This window comes from Megascapheus bottae, chromosome 8 (assembly GCF_031878675.1).
Source record: "Megascapheus bottae isolate mThoBot1 chromosome 8, mThoBot2.hap1, whole genome shotgun sequence".
Taxonomy (NCBI): domain Eukaryota; kingdom Metazoa; phylum Chordata; class Mammalia; order Rodentia; family Geomyidae; genus Megascapheus; species Megascapheus bottae.
This window is the reverse complement of record NC_143516.1, coordinates 18,595,234-18,622,109: the sequence shown is the minus strand read 5'-3', so window position 1 is coordinate 18,622,109 and position 26,876 is coordinate 18,595,234. Positions and strand designations below refer to the sequence as shown.

The window sequence follows — 26,876 nt, the reverse complement described above, 5'->3', positions numbered from 1 at the left end:
GAGGAGCAGCTCATGCGCTCTCTCTCCTGTGGAGTCTGAAACAATCATTAGCCTGAGAGTAGAACTGTGACTTCTAGAAATTGAGAAGGGCATGGAGAAAAGGTGGAAAGGGGGTTGAGGATTTGATTCTTGCATGCTGTATATATGTATATAGCATACAGAACTTTATTCATATGTTCAATTAATATAGTAATAAAAAATTCTTAAATGCAGATCACACCTTCAATGACACTCTACCATTTAATTCTCCCAAAGGCATTTGAATGCCTACCATACTTAGGTGCTGACTGGGCTTCAGCAGAATATAATGCCTCACCTTGTATCATGAAGCGGAAGGGGAGCTTTCAGACAGTCTTGGTGTGTTGTACCATGTGGAGGAGCACTGGAAGCATTGCATGTCAGAGAGGCAATCCAAGGAGGTGCAGCTAACTGTGTCCAAGGCTGGTGGTAAGGAAGGCAGATCAGGAAGGGGTCCCAAAATAAGTGACTCTGTACTAACTAGTAAACAAATTACAGAAGTTCTGGACATCTAGTTTTTCCTATGAGATTTCATATTCATAAGTATATGACATCAGCCAGCTCTGGATCTTTGTACCAAAAAGTAAGGCTTCTATATTCAATGGACAAGAGACAGGCTTGTCACCTAAGGGGCTGGGTAGAAAGGTAGCATTACATTCTGACCCAGTTCCTGGAATTGTGTAATCTTAGACTGTCTTGAAAAATTTCTCCCCAAGACTGTTCAACGCAAGACTTCCTTCTCAAGCTATAAATTAGGATCATGGTTTGTGCTACTGAGCTCCTGAACATGAATTTATTTCTCTAGTTGAATCGCCTCCTCTTCTCTACTTCTATGAAATCATTCTTAGATGCCACATGTGAGACCATGTGCTATTTCTGTGTGGATCATTTATTTCACTTAATATATTGCCCTCTGTTCACACACGTAGTTGCAAACAAAAAGGGCTTGCTTTTTATAAGGCTGAATAGTATTCTACCGGGCATACCTGCTTCATGTAGTCATTCCATTTGAGTCTATAACTTGGCTGTTGTAAATAGCACTAAAAGAAACACAAAAGTATACGTGTCTCTTTGACACACTTATTTTATTTCCTTTGACCACACACTCTGTAGTGGGACTGCCTTCACGTTTGTCTCTATTTTTCGTCCCTATAATTTTTAATTTGCTGTTGAAACCTCCAAGCTCACTTTTCCAAAGAAACTTTCATACCAACAGTTTTTCTTTTTATATCATCATTATTTGTTGGCTAAAAACAAACCACCCTGGGCATCAACTATGGGGTTTTGTCACCCTATCATCTTCCTTACAGATTCAGTGCCAACATTCAACAAAAACAAAGACCAGATCTGTGACCCTTGCCTGAACTCCTGATCTCAGAGAAACTGACTCAGAACTTAGCCAGGGTTATCTGTCACAGTCTACTGATTAGCTTTCCTGTCACCCTAATCAAATATACTCCTATTTAACTTGTATAATAACATCTCGAGACAATGTACTGGCCAATTTAGATATATTTACTAGAAATTGAATATGGGAGATAATTGTATCATTTTATAGCCAGCCTTTATTTATTTGAGCCTTCTCTAACAAATAGCTTCCTAGAATTTATTTCTCCTCCATTATTAGTTCAGAAAAAAATTTAAAATGTAATAGAACAAACTACCCTTTGGCCAGTTACTGGTAAAACCAGAAATTCTGGATATCTTAGTAGTTCTTGAAACTCTAATAGCAAAGCAATTATATAGGTTCAAAGGAATTATGCAGGGGACCAGGCAGAAAGAGAAACGTCAAAGGAAGAACTCAACTAATTTCAAAAAACTAAAAAAGAGAAAACACATAGGCTATTCTATTCTTGATGTGGACATACCTGGAGAAGTTCTACAGGGAGCTGGAGTAATTTTATGGCTAATCATAGTATTTATCATTAACATCAAGGTCTAAAAGTCCTGATGAGAATTTAAGAGTTAAATATTTCATAAAAATAAAAATAAATACTATATTTCTTGTTACAAAAAGATAATAAATGGTAACTCCTTTGTACAACTACTTAAAGACAATAAAAGGGATCCATTGCAAAAGTGGTACTCACTAGACACTATGCCAAAAATTAATCACACAACTCGTGGGTAAGGATGGAAGGGAAAGACTGGGAGAGAGTAAGGGAAAATGTCACATTGTCCAAAGAGAAATGCCCTCTTACCTGAACACTGGTGGCTCACACCTGTAATCCTAGCTACTCTGGAGGCTGAGATCTGAGGGTGATGTTTGGAAGGCAGTCTTGGCAGGAAAGCCTGGGAGACTTTGATCTCTAATTAAGCACAGAAAGTCAGAAATGGTGCTGTGGCTCAAGCGGTCGAGTGCTATTCTTGAGCAAAAAAGAGCTCAGGGATAATACTGAGCCTCAGAGTTCAAGCCCCAGGACAGGCAAAGAAAGAGAAAGAAAGAAAGAAAGAAAGAAAGAAAGAAAGAAAGAAAGAAAGAAAGAAAGAAAGAAAGAAAGAAAGAAAGAAAGGAGGGAAGGAACTCTTTACCTGACTTATATAACTGAAACCACCCCATCTATCACCTTTATAATAACAATAAAAATAATAATAAGTAGGGAAAAGTAATCTGAAAAAAGGAAAGAATAATAACAAAATAATAAGTATATGTTATGAAGATTTACATAAACAACAGCCAAGAGTCTAGTGGCCTATACCTGCAATCCTCGCTACTCAGGAGGCTGAGATATGAGTATCAGAGTTCAAAACCAGACCAGGCAGAAGGGTCCAATTAACCAGCAAAAAGTGGTGGCTCCAGTGGTAAAACACCATCCTTGAATGAAAAAGCCAAGAGGCGGGTGAGGCCCTGAGTCAAAGGCCCACGACTAGCACAAAAACAAATAAATCAATATGTTTTTGAGAGTTATGACAGTTAAACATCAATGCAGGCGGGTTTTAGAGCAGCAGCCCTTTGGCATTTCTGTGAAGCTCACCACACAGTTTGGGATGGGCTCTGTAGGAGAATCACAGCTCACGACAGTGGTGTCAGCTCCATGCCCTCCTCACGAAGGCCTACTGCAGATCAGCTCACAATCTTACCATTCATTTGTGAAATTATACAAAGCTGGCTTGGATAAATGTCATAATATTAGATTAAGCGGCCTGCTGTGGGAATTCCGAGGAAACATCATCCTATTCTAATTTGGGCAGAAGGCAAGAAGGTATAGATTTTCCTCTCGGTGGTTTTATATGGAGCCTAAAATGAAACAAATCTTGGAATTCGTATGTCTCATATATATATATATATATATATATATATACATATATTGCATATTCTCAGAAAAAATGCAAAATGTAGATCAGTGGCACAAAGAATCATCTGATTCATCAAACAACCTTACCACTTAGAAAAAATATCCCATTGTTAACATCGACTCTTTCCTTTTTTCATTTTTCTTAGCTTTTTGGTGCTGAGGATTGAACTCTAGGCTTTAAGAATGCCAAGTACATTTCCTATTACAGAGCTACCCCCTTGGTTCACATATATTCCTGTATAAAGAAATGAAAATTTATGAGAAACTTGAAATTTTTCTGACAAGTTCTTCATAAATGCTGTGAACATGTTAAATCTTTCTGCTATTTAATCTTCAGTTAATAATGTCTCTTGATGTGTTTATTAACTCATTATCTTATTAACCAGTTCTCCCATTTCTATGGACATTCTGAACATTTACAATTGTCTGTTATTTTATGGATACTTAAGATGTGTTAAAGCATCTTACAAGGCTTCTTTAAAATAGGAACACATCAATGAACAAGGCAAATTTGTCACCAAAAAATCCAGTAATTACTAAGAGAGTTGATCACTATGATTCTGATTGAGGTAATAAAAACCATGAGTAAAGCAAGTGCACTGTACACTAAGTGTAGAGTCTAGCAGTTCCTGAGACTTACATGGATCACCACAGGCCAAGAGATGAGAATTCTTGTTAAGATTAAAAGGCAACAAAGAATCCCAGTTGAGAAATACCAGTTCAGTTGATCATTTGGACAGAAATCATGTTTGGATGAAGATGACCAAGGCAGACGCCACCCAGAATTCTAACATTCTGAGTTATATTATGATGCTTCAGCTTACTGGAAGGAGAGGATTCAATCACCACATTTGCTAGGGTGTGAAGGTATCTCCTTCAAAATGTAGGATCACTAAGGTGACAGCATTAAGAGGTGGGCCCTTCCAGGAAGCGCTTCTCCCTTATCAATGGAATTGAGGGTCTCTTAAAGGAATCTTCACTCTGCTTTGGGCCATTTTGCCCTTCTGTCTCCCACCATGGGCTAACAGAAAGGCAAGCACCACATAGAAAAGCTAATGCCTTGGTCACAGACTTTCAGCCTCTAGAAACATTCAAGAGATAGATTTCTACTTTTGAAAAATTATCCAGTCTCTGATGTTCTGTTATATATAGCAGAATATATATATATATATATATATCTCAGATATATTGGATGTATGTGTGTATCCCTAGTTTAATGTAGTAAACATTCAAGTTGAAAGTTGATTACTTTAAACTTGATATCAGTAAATTATATAAAGTCCAGAAGATAATCAGAAGAAAGATGATTTAGGGATAGGTAATTTGACTTGTTTTAAATAGAAGTCAGCAAACATTTTATTCAAACAATCTAAGCCATTGTCTGTCTGGCTTCTGTACAACTTTATCATTAAGCATCCTACATCTAAATAATTCAGTAAAATATTATTAATGACTCTTTGCTTCTCTACCAAATACCCTTTCACTGTGTACCACAGATTCCTGAAGGGCTGAAAGAGGCTTCCGCGTGGGTGGTGCTCCTGACAAGCAAGTCCCCGGAGACATACAGGCAGGGAAGGAAGGGGGTCTTAGCTTTACATCTTAATGCTAGAGACTACTCCATACCTGATAGCCAGGGCACAAGGGCCAGAGAAACAGCTGAGACTGAATTTAAATGCAGTCAGTCCTGCAAGGCCTCTTGGCTTGGTTTCTTTTCCACTCATCCGGAGGCAAGTAACCAATAGCCATTGGTCCAACATACCCCCAGCCCCCGCCCCACCCAGGCTGCAGGCCAAGAGGAGGCAGCACTGCAGAAACCCAGGCAGCAGGTGGAAGATGCTGCGGGCACAGCTGGATGAAAACATGCAGGAACTGCTGGGTAGCAGCTGGAGGAAGTTTGGCCACGCTGGCAGGGGGACATACGAGTGGCTACCCAGCGAAGCAAGCTCGCCTCTCCTGGAGACCCAGCTGCAGGTCTGTACTTACCCACTCTGCCTTTCTCCTCCAAAGTATCTCGGTTAGATTTTTAAACCAACAATGCCAATATTTTTCAGATCTCAAAATTGAGGGACAATGTTTCACTTTATGGATATGACCTCCCCGCCCCACGCACACCAAAAAAAAGCATGAGGTCACTGATGGGTGTGGCCTAAAGAAAATTACTTGAAATGATTTTTTGACAATGATTTATTCAAATAAAACTTGTCAAAAATACATTCTGGGAAGACTTGGGGTTGGAAAAAATATCCAAGAACAATCCAAACCTAGGTGTCTATAGTTTTTCTTTGTTTATCTTCAGTTTTTATTGTTATTCTAAAGGTGATATACAGAGGGGTTACTCTTTTATAAGTTGGGTAAGGGGTACATTTCTTTTTGGACAATGCCACTCTTCTTTTGTTCTCTTCATTTTCTCCTTGCATATCTCCATACACATTATTCTCATCATTGCCCATGCAACAACATCTCTGTGCAAAGCTAAGAGAGTGCCTGTTGTTGCTGGCTGTGTGTAGCCACTGGGAGAAAGAGGCACAAGTCAAGCAGGATAGCAGGGGTATGGAATCCTTGTGTCTCAGTAAGAAACATAGCTTGACTTTGTCTGGAAAGCCACCAAAGCAGTCTCAATCTGAGGCAGCACGAAAGAAACTACTGGTAGTCATTTAATAAACAAAGAATCTTAAAATCAGGAGAAATGAGGGACTGCTAAGCACTCAAGAAAGACAAAAAGAAGTCTATTTTTTTCTAGAATCAGCTGGTGAGATTGGTATGTGAATTCTCCTGAATATCCCTTTGCAGAAAAAAAAACACACATGAATAGATAGCTCCTTCTACAGTTACAAATTCAATTGGATATTTCTGGGTGACATTTTCCAAAAACAAATGTACTCTTTATGTGGCTTATATAACTGTAACCCCTCTGTACATCACCATTGTAATAACACTTTTAAGTTTAAAAAACACTCCAAAAATATAAATATCAATAAATTATTAAAAGTTAAGACATAATTGTGAAGCCAGTGAACTAATTAGAATATTTTCCTGGAAAAGAAATCTTGGGTACACTTTTCAAAGAGTTTTCTTTTTGTCTCAAATTGTCCTCATGTGCTATGTTAGATAGAAATCTACCACCACCCAGCCAATGAAAATAGTTGTTTTTTTTGTTTTATTTTTTTGCAGAGGGACTGTGGTTTTTTTCCCACTTCTTAGAGTTTAGCTGATATCACAGTGGCATAATTATAACAATATTGTCTGCTATATAACCTGTGCAATAGAACATTAAGTGGTTTATATTCAGCACATATTGAACTTATAAGTCATAACAGAATATGTAAAATTTGATGCCCACAACTCCGCAGGAACTATTATCATCTATTATTGATGTGGGCTAAAAGAAAAAAATTGATTGAAAGGGGTCCATGTTTATTGGGAGTGAAGAGTCGTTGTTTTAAATAATAAATTTAATGATCTATTCATTTATTTAGGAAGAAAAATTATAATTAAATTTCTCTTTGACTCAACCTATTATCTCATGCTCAACTTCATCTGTTCTTAGTATGTCTTATCATTATATCATAACAGATTTTGAGTAAATTATTCTGATTATGGACTTGATTATGTGTGAAAAAACAGATGACATTCCTAGTCTAGAAATACAACTCCATTATACAGAAAACATACATACTACTGGTATTGTTGTGAATATATATATTGACTAAAATCTAAATTTTGTAATAAGAGAATTAATTTTCAATCTTTTCCACCCTTATATCAACAAATAGCTAGATTTCTATGCATTCCCTTTACTATTTTATTTCTAGTACCTCTGATCCCTTGAGTGCTTGATCCTATCAATGCCTATTACTTACCTAGCCTTTTATACAAATTAATTCTTTAATTCTGATGCTAGCCCTCACAGAAAAAAATTTGTCTATTTCCTATAGAAGAAAACCCAGGCTCCTAGAGAGCCAGTGGCTTCAGGGCACAGAGGTGAGGATAGAAGATCATACTGGAATCCAGATGCAAACCTGGCAGACCCCAAAGATCACAAGTGCTTGGTTCCTAAGGAAACTTTTTATTCATTTTAACGCTCACTTTCCCAAGGGGAAAAAAATCCTGACAGCATAAATATGAAACCGTTTAGTTTCAAGTCCACCCAAAAAATTCATATATCCTTGTAAAGCCTGTAAGAAGTAGAGAAGTGTCTGCAAAAGTAGAGAAGTAATGATTCTTCCACCAGGACACTCAACAACTCCAGATCTCAGTGTTGCTGTCATGTTTTATTTCATTTACATTTACATTTCACCATAGGCTGACTTTAACTGAGAAAGCTCTGAATACTACCTTCCTGTGGCAGTATTTAAAGTGATATGCTTGCAGAACAGTGTGCTCTCATGTTATTTTCCTGAATCATCAATTCATAGCTCGCATATTCTTTATAAGAAATTCGTTGTGTGTCACTACTACAAAATTAACACTTTTAAGGTTGCCTATGCATTGATCTGTAATTCTATTTCCTTACAATTTCAAAGTTTTCTATAATGAATCCCTAAATATTATGAAAATCAAATTTAAAAATATAAAAATCTCATTCCTGCCAATTGTTAAATCAGAATTCAAATATTAAATGTGATATGAACACAAAATCAAGTGATTTTGTCCTAAAACCTAAATTTTTAATTTTGTGGCAATCCAAATTTATTGAATTCTAAAATGTTTTAAAGGATATAAATGGCTAGACCCCTGAAGCTTATGCCTATAATCCTAGATACTCAGGAGACCAGAGGTCTGAGAATCACAGTTCAAACCCAGCCTGGACAGATAAATCTATGAGACTCTTGACTCTTATCTCCAATCACCAGCAAAATGCAAACAAACAAATAAAGAAATGGCAATATGGCTCAAGTGGTACAGCTCTAGCCTTGAGTGAAAAAGCCAAGCAAGAGAAGAGACCCTGAGTTCAAGCCTCATTACTAGCGCGTGCAAGCGTGTGCACACACACACAAACATACACCCCCCAAAGTGCATAAATGTTGCGTGTTCATAGTAGTTCCTGAATAGTAGTAGACTTATCAACTAGAATTCACTGTACTATTTTATTTCAATGAAAAAGCTGTTGGATATCATCAGTGGATACTTCTGGACCTTCTGAATTCACTCTTCATGGTATAAATTCATCTTATTTCACGTAGGCCCTAGCTCTTTGTCACAGTGAATGTGACAGTTGTTTAAGATAGTAAGAAGAATAGAGAAATGGGACTCGTGGCCTCAAACATTCAGGACCATCTTTCCTGACCCTGTACTCAGTTTCATCCCCTCATTCCAGGGTACCCAGGGAATGAGCTCCTCCCAAGCAGACGCGGAGCCCTTCCTGTGCATCCTTCTCCCAGCCACTGTCCTGCTCTTCCTGGCCTTCCTGCTGCTCTTCCTGTACCGCCGCTGCCAGGCCCCGCGCTCCCAGGCCCAAGGACTCAGCATGGACCTCTCAGAGCACCTGGCCCCAGGGGAGGTGACCGACTTCCTGCCTGGCCTCCCATGGGGCAGCGAGCAGAGCGTCCCCTACTCCCCACTACCTGCCCACCGGGCCCTGCACTTCCACTCTGCAGGCCTGCCACCGTCCTATGAAGAGGCCACCAGGGCCCGCCCTGGGGAAGAGGCCTCTGAAGCAGCCCCTCGGTATCAAGAAGGAGCACTTTGATCGGGTGAGCCAAGATCAACTGATCTGGAAACAATTGGAAACCTAGTTCTTGCCTACTGTGGCAAGACAGGGAAGCCATCCACACCATGTCAAAATGGCAGCTTCCCTTGGGCTGGAGCTTAAGCTTCATTGTCCATTAGCTAATCTGAATGACCAGGTTCTGAGGAACAAATGCCCCCTGGTTCTCCTAAAGATGACTGAGGACTCCGAAAATGGATGACATTCCTGAGACTGTGGAGGAAGTTCTGTGTTGTGTTGAGAAAAATAAATAAATAAATGATTACCAGTAAGTGTAGGCCCAGCTCTGAGAGTCAAGAAAAAAGAAAAATACAGGATTAGCTAAAGGCTTCTGCTTTTGCTACCAAGAAACCTTTACTTTCTACACTAGTTTTTCAGGATTTCATGGCTCCACTTCTGTGGGAATGCCTCAAAACACAAGAGAGGCCTAGAAGGAATAAAAATTATCTCTAGAGCAGCAGTGGTCAATTGTGCTGTAAATAGTGATGAAATGCATTTTGATATTAACAATGAAAGCACAGATATTTATAAATATTTTAGTTAAACTATAATAAACCTTTCAAAATGATCTCTTGTGGTATTGCTCTTGCTATTTGTCTTCTGATCTTCTTTCCGGAGCAGAAGAGAGAATTGACTTAGGTACAGAGACATGTCCTACACTGGAATATTGTGTGCCATTTGACAATGTGGCAGAAGAGATTGTTGCTACTATACCATGTTATCTTCTGATTCCATACTATATATCACCAGCTGCCATTACCATCACACACAAAACTGGTGTCATTCAATTTGTGTTTACCTAGCAGCAGTCACAGGTAGAAATTAGTTTAATATTGGAAAATAAAGGTTAACACTAGACCGCACTATAAAATGGAAACAGATTAGCTCTAACCTTATAACCCACACAATTCCAGCTCTGGTTCCACAAGCGTTGAAACTAGAAAGATAAAGCCAGTTGCCCAATATGCCATACACTGGATTAAACCAGAAGCCTGGCTCTCTGTCCTGAGCACAGCAGCTGCTGTAATGCTCAAGAGCCTCATACAAGTTCAGTCCAGCCTTTGTTGAAATGGGGTGGGGGTGGGGTCCTCATCAGAGTAAGAGGAGGTAAATTTGGTATAGCTAGAAATCTCACCCTTGGTAGGTGTTTACCACATGTGAGGTATATCAGGATACCCACAGTCATGCCAGGGAGGGACGATGAAGGGTACAGGGGGTGACATTCAAAATTCATATCCTCTCAATGTTTTAATTATGATTTTATTTGTTGGTTCCGGGGTTTGACCTCAGGGACTGAACTAGTGCTCAAGCTTAGTGTTGTATGGCTTGAGCTACAGTGCCGCTTTCAGCTTTTTCTGAATAGACCCTTATTGGAGATAAGGATCTCACAGACTTTCTTGTTACAATCCTCAGATCTCAGCCTCCTGAGTAGCTAGGATTACAGGTATGAACCACTGATATTGGACTCAATTCTATAATTTAAAAAACATCTTTTTATGTGTAGGGAGGCACAGGAGGGAAAAACTGGGGGAAAGAGAAGAAGGAATGACATTGTCCAAAAAAAGAAATGTCCTCATTACCTGACATAAAATGGTAATCCCTCTGTATCACATCTAATAATAACAATAAAACTACACATTAAATATACAGTACAAAAAAACAAAACTAGATGACCCTCGTTTTTTAACTTTTGGACATGAACATATGCTAGACAGTCATTGTTGTAAACTTTTAGGAAAACAAAGTAAGCAAAAATTGGATACATTTCTTTTTAAATGTAATTTGATAGGAAAAAAATCTATCTTTGAGGACTAAAGCAAAATAACTCTCTGGGTAAAAAAAATCAATAAAGTTTGTTTCAGTGAAAATTCTCTAATGTGTTTTAAGGGAAATAAATAAATGAAAATGAAAAGTTCAGTGCCAAGTCTTCCTCATGTTCTATTTTGGGGAAGAAAGGGGGTTGCTGGGTCTTGAACTCAGGTTCTCGGTGCTTTCCCTGAGCATTTTTTGCTCAATGCTAGCTTTCTCTTATTTGAGCCATAGCTCCATTTCCAGCTCTTTTGGTAGTTGATTGGAGGTGAGAGTCTCACGGGCTTTCCTGTGTGGGCTAGCCTTGAATCACAGTCCTCACATTCCTTCCCGAGAAGTTAGGATCGCTGGTGTGAACCACAGGTGCCAAGCTCTTCACATTGTTTTTAACCCTAAGAGCCCAGCTCTGTGTAAGGGAGGGCCCTGCAACCTCCATCTTTGCTTCCAGAAACCATCTGCTAAAGGCCGGTTAGGCACTTCCAAACACCAAGGAGTATATTATGCTAGATTATCACTGTGATTTCAGTCCCTTGCACCAAGGACTGATTTGGTCTTAGGAGATCTACCAAGGAGAAGGGACTTTTTTCTAGAAATGTTTGCCTTACTATTAAAAATAAATGCATGGAGTCAGGCACCCATGACTCACACCTGTAATCCTAGCTACTCAGGAGGCTGACGTCTGAGGATCGGGGTTCAAATCCAGCCCAGGCACTAAAGACTGTGAGACTCTTATCTCTAACTAACCACTAGAAAAAACTGGAAGTGGTGCTGTGGCTCAGGGGGTATGGTGGTAGCCTTGAGCTGAAGAGCTCAGGGACAACACCCAGACCCAGAGTTCAAGTCCCCACAACCAACTCCCACCCCCCCCCAAAAAAAAACTACAAAAGAAATTGAGTCAGTAGTTAAAATTCTTTCAAAACAGAAATCTTAATGCCCAGGTGTTTTTTTAAGTGAATCATATTAAACATTTAAGAAAGAAATAGTATCAGTTCTCTGCAATTTCTTCCAAAGTACAGAAACACAGGTGATACTCTCTTATTCTCTGAGACTAGATACCTTTAGCAAAACCAAAAAAAAAAAAGCAAAAGAACAATTTCTCTTATGAACTTGGGTCCAAACATTTCAACAAAATATAAGCAAGTCAAATTCAAAACTGAATTTAAAGTATTTATCAGATGCCACAAGCAACTGCTTTTAATCCCAAGTATGCAAAACTACTTCAACATTAATACATTCCTTAATGAAATACATTAATCCTAAGATCATGCTAGAAGCTGAAAAAGCATTTGACAGAATGGAACACCATTCATGATCAAAACTTCCACAGCTTTTTTTGTGTATGTGGTTCTGGGGAATCAAACTCAGGGCTTTGTCCATGCTAGGCAAGCACTCCACCACTAGGCCATGTTCCCAGCCCGTGTTTTACTTTTTAAAGGCATTTCCAACTTTGGGTATCCTCCACCCCACAGTGTAGGAAATGTTCCTTTCTTTTCTGTGGCACATGGGAAAGGAAGTTTGTTCACAGGTGCTCCTAAAACTATTCAATCACTGTCTGTACCTCTAATAAATTTTATGACTGGCATTCATTCAACATTTATTAAGCAATTTCTATCCATCAATCAGTAAGCAAAGTGCTCAGTGGAAACAGGGCTCTGTGGGGTTGGTGGAGGACTAAATAATGGATGGGTATTAGAATTCTCATCAAAACTAATGATGCAGCCAACCCTACCACCTCCCTAAAATACCTGCCTTTCTTGTTAGAATTCCATGCTACCCATTTCATGGTTACCACAGCTGAGAAAGTGGAAGCCATTAAAAGATTAAATAAATATTCAACCGAGGAACGGTGGAATAAACCACCCCAGAGTTAAAGATGGCCCAGAATCAAAGTTTACTTATGGCTAACCTCCACCAACACCTACCACAGTCCTATCCAGAGCAAATACCCTCCAACTTATTATTTCTAAACAACAAAGAATCCCAAACTAAGTGTCATAAAAAATAGCCAATTAATGTTAGGTTTTTATTTCTATATTAGAGGCCTTGTGCTTGCTAAGCAAGTGCGCTACCACTGGAAACATTTAACCAACCCTGTATTGTTTTGGAGATGAGGTCTTCTGATAACTTGCTTGTACTGGTCTCAAACTCATAATCCAGCCTTCTCTACCTTCTGAGTAGTTGGGATTATTATATGCGCCACCATGTCCAGATAGCCTTTTCTTATCCTTGAAGATTCTGTGGCTGCTACCGTTTGTACACGTTCCCTGACTTCTAGGGCTTCATCTTAAACTTGAGAATGTCTGGAACAGAACTGCTAGCTGGGAGCTGAAGCCCTAGGAACACTTCATCCCTCACAGGACTGATGCTTGACACCAGGCGTCCACCAAACTTAAGCTGGGAACCCAGATATGGCTTACGACAGAGCTAACTGGGCTTCTTTCAACATGGAGGCTGGATCCTAAGAGCAAGTAAGTGTTCCAAAGAAAACTTGATGAAGTCTTTAATGGTCTAGCTTCAGAGTCACTCAGGGTTGTTTCTACAGTTATCACAAGCCAACGTTTCAAGGAATGGAAACGAAGACATCCACCTCCCAGCGGGAGGATGTCAAAATCCAGTTGTAAGAGCTGCGTGTCGGATGGAAATAGCATTGCAATCATCTGTGGGAAGTAACTGCCACATGATGAAATGAGTGACAGTGGCTAAGCCTTTGCTTTTGAGAACACAGGTGGTCATCCTTTGGCATCTCCTTCAGGCTAGACAAGCAGTGACACGCACATGGAAGCAGCTAATGTAATTTACTGCAGGAAGCATCGACAGCTAGCCTCATTCCTAATAGCTTCTGAATTGACATGTTCACCTACTTGCTAAACATATTGGTGACCCCCTCAATCAGTAGTCAGAGTACTTTTCTTAGTTCACTTAGTTCTATGTTATTTCCATAGTTCCTTTCCATAGTTCACTTAGTTCTAGGTTACTTTATTCCTGGCGCCTTTGCTGGTTATCTCACTGGTCCTCAGGCACAATGTGGAAATGCTGTGCAGTTCTAGAAGGTTATTGTCATCCTGGAGAAGCAAGTGTGTGTGTTAGTAAAGCTTCATGTGTGGGTTATAATGTAGCTGGCCAGGAATTCGGTATTAATAAATCAATATTGTTTGGTATCTTTATAGAGCAACACACATAAACCAAGTTATGTGTTGACTGAGTGCCAAGAATATTGTGATCCAAGGCTTCCTCTGTATTTCTTCTAGGAGCTACAATTTGGGATTCACTAATTCAGCGTTTCTGTTGTATCATGCTCGACTTCTGCAGTCCTCTTCCCTTCCCTACTAGAGGAATCTTGTGGCTCTTAATATAAATGTCTTGAGCTGCGCCTTCATTTTTTGCAAAGCTTGGCTAAAATAACTGCTTCACACTGTCACATAAACAGTAGTTAAGCATGAATTAATAGAACAATTTAGCCCTAATTCATCACAATGAAGCTTAACATGATTATTTTGAAATATGAGTATAAAAGTTGAGCCTTCAGACTTTTATTAAGCTTTTTCTAACAAAAACCCATTAATTTAAAAGAAACCCTTTTCTTTCCTTCCTTCTATCCTTGTCTATGACTAATTACCACCTTTAAGTACAGATAATTCAGCCTAGCCACCTGTGCCTCCTTCATTAATTCTATACTCTACACCTACAAGAATGTCTCCAAATTTAGCTTGCTTTCCTATGAATAAAATGCTCTCCCCTAAGGGGGAAAATGGCTTTATTGTTTACATTAAAAGATAGTCTATATTTTGAAAGAGAAACAAAGCCAGGCATGGTAGCTCACAGTGTAAACTCAGCTACTTTGCAGGCAGAGACTGGGAGGAAAAAGGTTTCATACTAGCCCACAGAAAAAACTTAAGGAGATTCATTTCAATCAATAATCCAGGCATGGTTGATATATAAACAGCTTTGCAGGTGGGACAATTCTGAACTGGGGCCAGCCCACAACAAAAAGCAGGAGAACCTATCTAAAAAACAAAACAAAACAAAACAAAAAACTAAAGCAAAAAAAAAATGACTGGAAGCCAGGCATGGTGGCTCACGCCTGTAATCCTAGCTACTCAGGAGGCTGAGATCTGAGGATCATGGTTTAAAGCCAGTCCAGGCACTAAAATTGGTGAGAAAAGTCCATGAGACTCTTATCTCCAATTAACCACCAGAAAACTGGAAGTAGTGATGTGGCTCAAAGGGTAGGGTGGTAGCTTTCAGCTGAAGAGCTCAGGGCAACACCCAGGCCTAGTTCAAGTCCCATGACTGACAAAAAAGGGCAGGAGGGTTGGGGGGGGGAGGAGGTTAGGAGTTTGGCCTAGCGATAGAGTGCTGGCTGAGCATACACATAGACCTGGGTTCAATTCCTTGGTATCACATACGTAGAAAAAAGCTAGAAGTGATGCTGTTGTTCAAGTGGTAGAGTTCTGGTCTTGAGAAAAGTCCAAGGACAGTGCTCAGGCCCTGAGTTCAAGCCCCCCAACTGGCCAAAAAAAAAAAAAAGACTTGAAATGTGGCTCTGGTGTTATCATGTCTGCCTAGTAAATACAGGGCCTGAATTTAAACCCCAGTTATCTCCAAACGGAGAAGGAGAAGGGGGCTGGGGAGACTTAACCAACAATGTAAATTACATACTTTTCCTTTTTATTTTTCCTGAAAGAACCTGGGTAAAAGTGTAATTATATTCTTCTCAACTTTGCAAGGTCACTGAAGCAGTGGATCACATCTGTTAGCTAGAATAAACAGGCTATTTTAAAAAGCGTAAGTCAAAATTCATTCTTTAGGCTTCACTAAATAATTCAAGCTTGGTTCTGCATACTAAAAGATTTGATAGAACCACTAGAAATACCCTGTGCCCTCAGGCCCTTGAACAATGGTTTGGGCAGGGAAAAGCAGAGGAAAGAGGGTATCAATCGCTTGAAAAACACTAGGTCAGGCAATGGGATCTTTTCCAGTGAATAGGAATAAAGAAACTGAACTACACACACACACACACACACACACACACACACACACACACACACACACACACACACACACACACACACACACACACACACACACACAGCGACCGCTTAGATAGAAGTTTGGTTTTGTTTAGTTGTTTTTTGCAGTTATGGATAGGATGTTGAAACTAGTGATGGTTTTTGCTCAGGGCCCAGGCCCGGGCTTCTGAGAAGGCCCAGTGGCAGCTCCGGGGCAGCCCGGGGTGGAACCGGTCCGCAGAGGCGCTGGCCGCGCGGGCGGCGCCTGGCACAGGTGCCCGGACCGGTTACACCGAAACCCGGGCACTGCTGCGGGGCCCTCCACCCCCGGCTCCCCAGCGCACCCTTCTGCGAGTCTGCGCAAAGCAGCGCTAGGGCGGGGTCAGCAGGGCGGAGGGGCTCGGGGCGGGGGTCCCGGTGTCCCGGGGGACTGGGCAGGGCTGCAGTGGGGCTCCCTCGTGATCGGGGCGCCCCCTCGCGTGGCAGGCCCTGCTGCGCAGCCCCGTCGGGGTGCCGCGCACTGCGGAGGGCCGGGCGCCGGTGGGGCGGGGACTCCGGGACCTCGGCGGGGCGGGGCGGGGCGCGGCGCGCAGCCGGGCCGCCGGAGAGCCCGGGCACTGTGGCCCCCGGCGCGAGTCCTTCGCGGCGCGGCCCATCCGGTTCTGCACGCCCAGCGTCCGCACTGCCCATGGCCGAGGCGTCCGAACCAGACCTCGGGGCAGCCGAGGGCGCGGCGGGGCCAGCGGTGGAGACGCCGGGCTGGGAGGCCCCGGAGGACGCGGGTCCGCAGGTAGGCGCCCCCCGGCCGGGGACCCGGCTCCGCCTTCGGGCCCCTTTGGATCCTCAGTTTAGGGTGGTCGCAGCTCCAATCCTCCGTCTGGCGCAAACGCGAAAATGGGGTCGTTTGATGGTGCCCACCTCCCGAAAACGTCAGGCGAGGGTCACACCTCCATCGCGGGGCTGCAGAGCTGGCCCCTCCGGGGGGTGATGGTCGGGTCATGGATGCTCGTGGAGCGAGGACAGGCCCAGTCCCTGACCCTGCGAGGGCTTCCGCAGGCCCCCTAGAGTCAGGCCCCCGGGCCGGAGGGACGTGGGACCTGCTCCAGGCAGAGCCAGGGGGCCAGGGGTCTGCGCTGTCTGGACGCGCGCGGGTCTGGAAGTTTTCTCTGCTCCCCGTAGGCCGGAAGTTATGAGATCCGGCACTATGGGCCGGCCAAGTGGGTCAGCACGCGCGTGGAGTCCACGGACTGGGATTCCGCCATCCAAACCGGCTTCGCCAGACTGACCGGCTACGTGACCGGCAACAACGAGAGAGGTAACGGCGGCTTTCCCGGAGGGGCGAGGCAGGGGTGGGAGACTAAGCACAGAATTTTAGCGTACGAAGAAAAATATCCGAGAGAAAAAGAGACAGACAGACAGAGACACAGAGACAGACAGACACACAGACACACAGACACACAGAGAGAGGACAAGATCATTCAAGGAGGAATGTTTCCAGACAGTCTTTCCTGAGGAACTTTAGCTTGGCGGGAGGAGGGGACACGCGTGGCACTTTTAAACTTACCACCTTCCCTGTTTCTGCCTCCTGGAGAAGTAGAGTGCCACACGGCCAATGGATAGTTTAGTGCTGGGGAAAGTCTTCCTGGGCAGACAAAACTAGGAATCACGAGTTCAAGCCATAGAACTTTTGTCTCATGTGTGTGTATGTGTGTATGTGTCTGCCGGATCTTAGCCTCTAGGGTCCCATTTTATCAATTATAAAGAAAGAGATTTGCCTTTTATCTCTAAAACCCAGGATGTGTTCATGCCAAGAATATAGACAAAAATACATTGAAAATGTTTAATATGTGTATAATTGAGTCACTTTGACCTTACTTTTTAAAATTGAAATGTAAATGTATATATACTTACATATATCTGTATGGATATAGATATAGGCCAGTCCTGGGGCTTGAACTCAGGGCTTGAACACTGTCCTTGGACACTTTTTGCTCAAGGCTGGTGCTCTGCCACTTGAGCCACAGCACCACTTCTTTTTCTCTGAGTATGTGGTACCAAGGGCTTCGTGCATGCTGGGTGAGCACTCTACCACTAGGCTACACTCCTAGCCCTAAAATGAAAATTATCTTAATGGTAAATATTTGTATCTCTATTGTAAAGTAAATCAAGAAATATATATATATATCAAAAAAAGAATAGGTTAAAATTTAAAATGTGGTCACAAATACACTGAAGTTGCTTTCATTTCTCTGGCCCAGAGATGAAAATAAAGATGACAGCTCCAGTGATGAGCTATGTGGAGCCAGGCTCAGGTCCTTTTAGTGAGTCTACTATTACCATCTCCCTGTACATCCCCTCTGAGCAGCAACCTGATCCGCCCAGGCCCTCGGAGTCAGGTGTCTTCATTGAAGACAGAGCTGGAATGACTGTGTTTGTACGGTGAGTGGTAGATAACCTACACCTCTGTTTCCTAGGCCTGCTCACTGCTGGTTTTACCTGTGTGCTTGTAGGCAATTTTAATACATTTTTCACCCTGGTGCCTTTCATGTTTTCCTATTGGCATTTTTTTTAATTTTGTGTGTGTGCATGTGTTTGGGGAGAGGGGAAGGTGCTAGCTAGCACAAGGGCTTGAACTCAGGTCCTCATGCTTTTGCTGAGCTTTTTCATTCTACCATTTGAGCTAAACCTCCACTTTCAGCTTTTTGCTGTTTAATTGGAGATAAGAGTCTAATGGACTGTTTTGTGTGGACTGGTTTTGAACCTTGTTCCTTGGATCTTAACCTCCTGGATAGGTAGGGTTAGAAGCACAGGGTATCAGAGACAGCTCCTGACTTGATCAATATTACTAAGGACTATTGTAATATAAGATCAATTGATTTAATAAAAATTCTATTTTAAGTCCCCCATGTATAAAACACAGTCCAAATTATATCCTCCTAAAATAGAAATCTACCCTTAATTGAAATCTAGATAAGGCTGAACAAAGGAGTATGAGAACATATCATACCTATTTTTTTTTTTTGCGGGGGAGGGTTAGTCATGAGGCTTGAACTCTGGGCCCTAGATGCTGTCCCTGAGCTCTTCAGCTCAAGGCTAGCGCTCTACCACTTGAGCCATAATGCCACTGGTTTTCTGGTAGTTAATTGGAGATAAGAGTCTCATGGACTTTCATGCCCAGGCTGGTTTTGAACCTTGATCCTCATATCTCAGCTTCCTGAATAAGTAGGATGACAGGCATTAGCCACCGGTGGCTCTAACAAAATACCCAGATGCTGTGCAGCTTATAGACAAAAAAAAGTAGTTTTCACATTTTTGGAAGTTGAGAGGTGAAGTTCAAGACACTAGGAGTGTTGGTGACTACTCGAGAATCCTTAGTCCTCTTTCACCAGGGCCCATCCTCAAGACATCTTCCCCAAGGCCCCACCTTGATGAGGATGTCAACACTGCCCCCTGTGGGAAAAATGACTCGCTGCATCCTACCTTTGGCAGCACTTAACTGATTTCATAGGGTGGAGAGTATTTTTAAATAAGACATTTAGAACATATCCATCACTCACTACGATCTCCAGTGCTGTTCTCTGTGATCCTTCCTCAGAGTCTTCAGCCAGCCACTCTGCCCTCAGTGACCTTGTATTATTGTCACTCTCAGGTACAGACTGTCTTCCTCATGAATATGACAGCTTGTCACCATGTCCACACACCTACCCAGCTCCTAGCGAGGCTAGCTTGTGGGACAGGAGACACAATGTATGTTTGTGGACCACATAAAACCGGAAATAGATCACTGTAGAGCAACATGGATCCAGAAAACAGAAAGTGTCTTCTAATTAGAGGATTCAAGATTTGTTTTTATGGAAAAAGTGGGATCTGAAAACCAATTCTCTATAGGCAGAACATAGTGTTGTCTGTTCATTAGAGGAAAAAGTAGTAAATCTAGGAGCCCAAACAGTGATCCATTCTTCTACCAACAGTATCATTGGGTACTGAGATCTTGATAGACTTCCTTGATGGGCCCAGAACCTCTTAAATGTGCATTTTAATGACATCCCAGGATGATGTGTGTACATTAAAATTTGAGCAGCATAGGATTAGTGATTATAGCACAAGAGATGGTGTAAGTTCTAGATGTGACAACAGATGAGACTTGGGTGCCACCTGCGTGTCCTCAGAGGGCCTAAAGTCACCTGAGACAGGAGAACCCAGAGAGAAGGCTGCTTGGAAAATATACTTCAGCCTTTGGGGTCCCAGCACCTGCTCTTCTCAGCCTGTCATTGTCATCAGCATTAAAATTACTCACTTTCTTGGTGCTGGAGGCTCATACCTGTAAAATCCTAGCTACCCATGAGGCTGAGATCCAAGGATCCTGGTTTGAAGCCAGCCCAGGTAGAAATGCCCCCAAAATTCTTATTTCCAATTAGCCATCTAAAAGCCAGAAGTAGAGCTGTGCTCAAGTGATAGACTGCTAGCTTTGAGCACGAAAGCTCAGCTGGTAGACTGCCACTCAGCCTTGAGTAGAAAAAGTCCCGTGAAAGTGAGAGGCCCCAAGTTCAAACCCCAGTACTAGCCCAGTAAATAAATCAGTCAATAAATGAAATCTAATGAAGTCACTCATTTACTTTCTCTTTTGCAGTTCATTCGATGGGTTCTCTAGTGGCCAAAAGAACCAAGAACAACTTTTGACATTAGCAAGCATTTTGAGGGAAGAAGGGAAAGTTTTTGATGAAAAGGTTTTCTACACCGCAGGCTACAACAGCCCTTTCAAACTGCTCGACAAAAATAATGAAGTGTGGTTAGTTCAGAAAAATGAAGCTTCCAAAGAAAATGAATGAGAAGATGAAAGGAAATGCACTGCTAGCGGTCACCTTTCTGTTGAATGTAGGCATCAATTCAACCTCTAAGTCTTAAATCTTCTATTTGAGAGGACTAATATGAAACCATCCTCATTTCCAGTGTGCCTTTTAATGCTTAAAGCTTTATTTAGATATACAGATAATAGGGGGCAAGACTCTGAACATAGATATCAGTTATAATTCTGGTGGCCTTTCCTTCTGAGAGAATCCAAAGAATTGTCATGCTACCTCCTCTGCCTCGAGTCACAATCATGTTATCCTATTCCGGCAGGAATTTGTGTCCACTGCATGTTATCTAGATAGTATCAGTAAAAACAGGAAAGACTTATCTGACCTACAAGGCTGGAGTGGTGAACTTCCATTGGAAGCAGAAATAAATCTCTTTTTTTGTGGCTGCACTCTCACATTCTTTGTTGAACTCTTGTCCCCATCTGCCCAGTAACTTCTGCACAAGAAGGTACTTACCTAAGTGTTCATCAAGTCTTGTGATCAATAAAGGTGTCACAATTTTCCTAAATTGTGATACTTTCTGTCCTCCTTGTCCTTCCTACTCTTTACTGGCATGTGTGTGCGCATGTAATTTTTTATTTTTATTTTTCTGTGGGTCATGGGGCCTGAACTCAGCCTGGCGTTGTCCCTGAGCTCTTCAGCTTAAGGCTACCGCCCTACCCTTGAGCCAAGCCTCACTTCCCTGTTTTCTAGGGGTTTATTGGAGATAAGAGTCTCAAGGCCTTTAGTGCCTGGGCTGGCTTTGAACCTTGATCCTCAGATGTCAGCCTCCTGAGTAGCTAGGCATGATTAGAGGCATGAGCCACCTGCCTGGCTTGTTGTGTGCGTGTATTTTTAAGAATGATGCTAAAACTTGTAAAAGCAGTTCATGTAGTATTTCTAGAGGTTGTATGAAAATCTATATTCATAGTGTAGGTTGTTGCAAAATCAAGGAGGTTAGGACTCCAAGCCTCACTGTGCTGTAAAATATTATTCTGGGGAAGATAAAGTCCCATTCAGCCTTTATTGAGAGGTGGTGGCTCTACTGTGGATTCTGGAGTTGATAACCTTAGGAGTAGCAGAAGAAAACCAACCGAGTTCTGTTACTTCCCAACAATTAAAGCTGGCCATGAGCAGCCTGGCTAGTCACTTCTCTGAAGACGATTGCCTACACTGGAGGTTTGAGTGTCTGATGGATCTGTTGGGGTAGAAGAGGCATGTAGTCCCTTCTAACATGGTCTGATATGTCTTAGGATGAATCTCCATAACCTGTGTGCAGTGAACTATTGGTTATTCATTTTTGTTGCTGACATAGATGGAGTGCCTTCTTAGGTGCACCCAAATCGCCATACTCAACTCTCTGAATAAACATTTAACCATCTTCCTTTACAGAGAAGGAAAGGTTGAGAAACTTGCCCCAGATGACACTGTTAGGGCAGAGGCTGAGGAAGACTTCTAAGGCCACACTGTTGACTTATCACACTCCACAGACACAATCCAGTGATGTTCTTCCCACATAGAAATAACTATGAACATGACCTTTGAGACCAGTTGTTCTATTTTTCCTTCAGGCAACAAGAGGATTTGAACTCAAATCCTCAGGACGCTCAGGATCTTGGCATAGATGCTTTACCACTTGAGGTTGTCAATTATGATCCACTTGATTTTTGCTTTTTGAAATACTGTGGATGTGTTAGAATTCCTTTTCGTCATTTTCCAAAGATAGTTCCTTGCACTCCATAATGGCAGGGGAACCTACCAGAGCAGCGTGACAGTGTCAAACCACGCTGCATTCAGCTTGTTGCAGGGGAGAAGTGGGCTTGTGCGGGCATCGTCCATGAAGCAAACCGCTGACCATACATGGCATTTATTTGTTTTGCTTTTGCAAAACATCCTGAGATTAACAGACTTACCAGTGTTCAGGGATTGATGGAGCTTTAGTTGTGACAGAGGGAATAGCTGCTGAGTAGTGTAATTTTGAAGCCTGGTTGAGAAGTTGTGTCACTGATACAAAGTCATCATTTGCTTGTTTCTGGCACTAATGTGTTATTGTGGACTATGAATGGCTGTTTCTTTTCTGATTGGAAGTTGGAGCAGATCACATGGCAGGGGATTGGGGACAGACAAGGGGCACAGCGTTCAAGACTTGCCTTGAGGAAAGTACTAGCTGCACAGATGAGGAAGGTATGAGCTGGCAAACACTTCATGGGCTGTGGCGGTGATTGACAATAGATGACTAGCATACTGTCTTTTGCCAACTTCCGGCCAATGGCTGAGCAAGATGGTAGTGTAAGACTTAGCCATTGCTAACAACTTGAGACTCCTCTGAGTCTTTGTTTTAGAGCTTGATGGTGGGTTTGACGAGGCTTTGCCAGATCAGCACTGCAATTAGGTACTTTTCTGCTCAGTCCCGGTTTCCTGGTCCACACAAAGGCATAATTTTTCTGCATATCTTTGTACTTTGAAAGACTCTCATTTCTCCCCAATATCCTACCGTTTTCTAAATCATCTCGTTGTACTAGTTCATGATAGAATCTCATCAGTAGGATTCATTAGTCACATGTAAACTGCAAGTGTACTAGAACCAATGGAATGTATCAAATGCTTCACCTATCCTTAGAACACCAGCCGTAGAATAGGTGTGTCACTTTTGGAAAAAGTAAGATGGAAAGACAGAAAGGCTTTTTCCCCCCTAGTCATTGTAATTCTCAAATGAATAGACCACAACATGGCCTGCTATTTACATGTGACCTTAAGTCATCTCTGGACTAGAATATCTAATTCAGTGGAATGCAATATGAATACTTCATATGCAGTATTGCCCAGGGAATAATACCAAGAAGAAATGTCTACATGTTCAGTGCACATGCATGTTTTTTCAGATTATTTAAAATCTTTGTAGTGTCGGATTAAATAGGCAAGAGCTCTAACACTGAGCTACATCTTCAGCACCTTTTCAGGTATTTTTGGTGTCTAGTGCATTGAAACTATAGCTCTAGGACTTCGGGAATATGGAGGCCAACTGGATGTCTTATCCCCATGGGAAGTCATGAATTTCAATCAAGATTCTTCAGAAACAGGTAGAGGGAAGACAACACACCAAAGTCAGACTCCAACTGACACACCAAATGCTCACTCAATTCTCTCTAACTCTTAGATAAATTAAGCTGGAAGTAAGTAATTCAGCCTGAGGGCTTCTGTGCCTATCTGCCATCCAGGGCCACACAGAATTTTGAGTATGATACAGTCCAGGGACAGAAGCAGTCCACGGCCGGGGGGAGAGAGAGAGTGGACCATTATCGCTGAAGGTACAGCATGCCTAAGGGATGTCTGCCCTTTCACTGTATATCTTCCATGCCTGTGAAAAGGTTCTCATAGCCTTTCACACATGATGTCATCTGACATGAGCCATCCATTATTCCCATGTCATCCAAAAGCCCTTGCAATGGTATTTGGAGGTGTTTTTCCAAATGACCTTTTACAGGCAATACCCAGTGTCTGTGATGTGCTGTCACGTCTCTGTGGGGTCCCCACCTCCCACAGGCACCTTCTGGTCTTCACTGCTGTTCTGTTCATACCCAGCAAAGCACTCAGTAATTGGGTATAAGAAAATCTGTATCATTATCCAAAAAAACCCCAAACACATGGACAAACCAAAAGACTGTACAATTGTTTTATTTAAAGTAAATTTAAAATCTAATAAATATCTTTTAAAATGAGGATGTTTAATCATTGTATAAGTAGTTTAGATGTTACTTATTGTACCTTTAAACAAATGCTGTACATATTAAGTTCAAGATTTCTGATAGCCACGTAATTCTAGTCATTTGCTGGAAGGTATGGGAAGACTGCAAATTCAAAAGCCAACATTACTTTTCTGTTTACAAAAAATGATCCCTGTGCCCACTGTAGGAGACAACTGTCCCAAAGAATAAAAAGTCCTTGAATCCATGACCACTCTTTTTGGGCTGTGTGAAGAGAGGCTTTGTTTTCTGCAGAGAAGGAAAGTGGGTTTATTTAGTAAGTTTATGAGGATTTGACCCATGTGGTCTGACTTCAGATCACATGTTCATGCTATTGCCAATGGCAACTGATTGCCACCCTCAATTGAGACCAAGGATCTTGAGATTTCTGTTCTGATGAAGAATACAACTAGCTGATTCCAAGTATGCCAAAATTGGGAGGGTGAAGCCCACAAGAAGAATATGTTAACCTACGTATGTCACATACTTTTTTCCCCATGTTGGAATACTGATTGGAGGAGAGCAGCAGGTAGTTAGGAACTTATTTACATACAAACATAGAAACACACAAACCAAATGATGCAAAAACATTTTTAATCTAAAAAATTCACTTCTCAGGGCTAATGAATTGCCAAGTCCTACCATTTTTTTTTTTATCACTTTATTTGACTAACAAGAGCTAGCCAGCATTTTCTTCAAAGTGAGATAATATATCATAGATTTTGGTAAACCTTTCTAAATTAGGATATGATGCTGTAGGCAGTTTAAGGGGGGAAAATGCCCTATTTTTTTCTTTGGTGTAACCAAAAGGATATCCAAAAGTTAGCAAATGTTGACATTTCAAGTGATAAGGAATTACCAAGTGGAAGTTTAAACTCTGGTTAAGGAGAAAGAGAAAGAGAGAGAGAGAGAGAGAAAGAGAGAGAGAGAGAGAGCGCACACACACACACACACAAAAACACGAAAAAACAAACTCGTAAAAAGGAAAGCCTTCGCCCACAGTTCTGTAGTGCAAGTTTTCAACTTTAATCGTGAAAAAGTTTTATTTAATAAGCAGGAAACAAATCCCAGCAGTGTAGCACTTGCTCCTCCCCAGCCCCGGTGCACAAGTGCACTTGGCTCCGCGGGCCGCTCGAGGAGGTCATTCCCCACCACTCAGCCACACTTCTGCCATCGGGCCAAGCTGTGGCAGCAGGCACCAATGCCAGCCTCCTTCCGCTTCTGTGATTTTTATTTGAGCTGAAAAAGAAGCAAAGCCTTCCCCCCTCCCCAGAAAAACAAAAACAGAACCAAAAACAGTACCTGAACCCACTGGCCGCCCAGCGCTCCCCAGCTTCTCCGCGCCTCCCTCTGCGCGCCCTTCCGAGTGTCCTGTGCATGGCTGACCTCCAGCCTCTACCTCACGAGTTACAATGGCCTTCTTCCTTCCTTCCTTCTTCCCTTCCTTCCTTCCTTTTTTCCGGGGCTCATTCCATAAACTGCTTCGAAAGCAGCCACCGCCTGGTCCAGGGGACTCCATCCTCCACCCGGCGTGGCCGCCTGGCTCTCTCCTAGCTCTGTACATACTGTTAGTGTGCGTAGTTGTTAAAGTGTTCCAAACTCACACACGCGCCTCGAGGTTTTAATTAAAAAATAATACTCTTCCCCAGGAAGCACTTTCAGAAGTGTAAGCTTCTACTTGCTTGGACGCCACGTGGCAAGTGGGTGCGAGGTGTCCCGGGGTGCCGTGGCACGGCTTCCCGAGGGGCGGAGGGGCGCATGGTCACCCCTGCCTCGCGGGGGACCGCGCCTCCAGGCCCTAGCTCCCCTCTCTGCCGGCATCCTGGCACTGCTCTGGGGAGTGCTCGTCTCCCTGCGCCCGTGCCAGTCCATCCGGTGCGCATGCCGTGGCCACGTCCAGTGCGTGGCGAGCCCTGAGGTCCGCGGGCTCCCCGGCTTCCCCGTCGCCCTCGGAGATGACGGTCATGGGGCTGCTCTGGATGCGGTTCCGCATGCTGTACCGGCTGCTGGCCGCCGAGGGCGGCGTGCGGCTGCGGCCGTACCTGGGGCCCGAGAAGGACAGGCTCCGGGGCATCAGGCCTTCGTTCTTGGCCCACTCCTCCTGGGCCCTCCTGGTCTTGCTGGACGGGCTCTCTGGGGTGTCTGGCGCGGGCTCCGACCGCGATCGCTGGAATCGAGGGTCGGTGCTCTTGAGCATCTCGGCCGCCGACATGCGGGCGCTGGTGTCCGCGCGGCTGCCCTTCTTGAGCAGCAGCGCCTTGAAGTTGTCGCTGCTGGTGCTGCTCTTGCGTATGCTCCTCTGGATGGAGCCCACCTGCTTCGGAGAGGCCAGGCTGGGCGCGGCGCCCGTGGGCGTCACGGGCGGGGAGGGAGAATGGTTTCGGGTGTGGTCGTCCTCTGAGTCTTTCCGGCCCAGCACCTTCCTTTTGGATCTGTGATTTAAGATCGGGGAGATA

The 26,876-nt window shown here is 42.8% G+C and overlaps 3 protein-coding genes and 1 long non-coding RNA gene across 10 annotated transcripts in view; 2 read left to right on the top strand and 2 right to left on the bottom strand.

The window, feature by feature from the left end:
* Positions 1-322: 322 nt before the first annotated feature.
* On the bottom strand, positions 323-4,064 carry LOC150059605 (uncharacterized). The gene is made up of 3 exons (XR_016536390.1): positions 3,955-4,064; positions 2,220-2,327; positions 323-441 (listed from the first exon to the last, which is right to left on the bottom strand). It is a non-coding gene; the product is annotated as an uncharacterized LOC150059605 (long non-coding RNA).
* A 955-nt stretch (positions 4,065-5,019) lies between these two features.
* On the top strand, positions 5,020-9,280 carry Smim28 (small integral membrane protein 28). The gene is made up of 2 exons (XM_090337635.1): positions 5,020-5,285; positions 8,632-9,280. The coding sequence occupies exons 1-2, from the start codon at positions 5,148-5,150 to the stop codon at positions 9,001-9,003; spliced, it is 510 nt and encodes a 169-aa protein (XP_090193761.1). The 5' UTR covers positions 5,020-5,147; the 3' UTR covers positions 9,004-9,280.
* A 7,162-nt stretch (positions 9,281-16,442) lies between these two features.
* On the top strand, positions 16,443-21,087 carry Hebp2 (heme binding protein 2). Its single transcript, XM_090338052.1, has 4 exons — positions 16,443-16,629; positions 17,019-17,154; positions 18,098-18,278; positions 20,470-21,087. Exons 1-4 carry the CDS (start codon positions 16,528-16,530, stop codon positions 20,666-20,668), a joined length of 618 nt encoding a protein of 205 aa, XP_090194178.1. The 5' UTR covers positions 16,443-16,527; the 3' UTR covers positions 20,669-21,087.
* A 4,282-nt stretch (positions 21,088-25,369) lies between these two features.
* Nhsl1 (NHS like 1) overlaps positions 25,370-26,876 on the bottom strand; it is a 212,845-nt gene continuing 211,338 nt past the window's right edge. For all 7 annotated transcript variants that reach the window (XM_090338044.1, XM_090338046.1, XM_090338049.1 and 4 more), the window contains one exon: positions 25,370-26,852. In XM_090338044.1, coding sequence (XP_090194170.1) covers positions 26,219-26,852 — 634 coding nt within the window. In that variant the 3' untranslated portion in view covers positions 25,370-26,218. The remainder of the gene's footprint in view (positions 26,853-26,876) is intronic.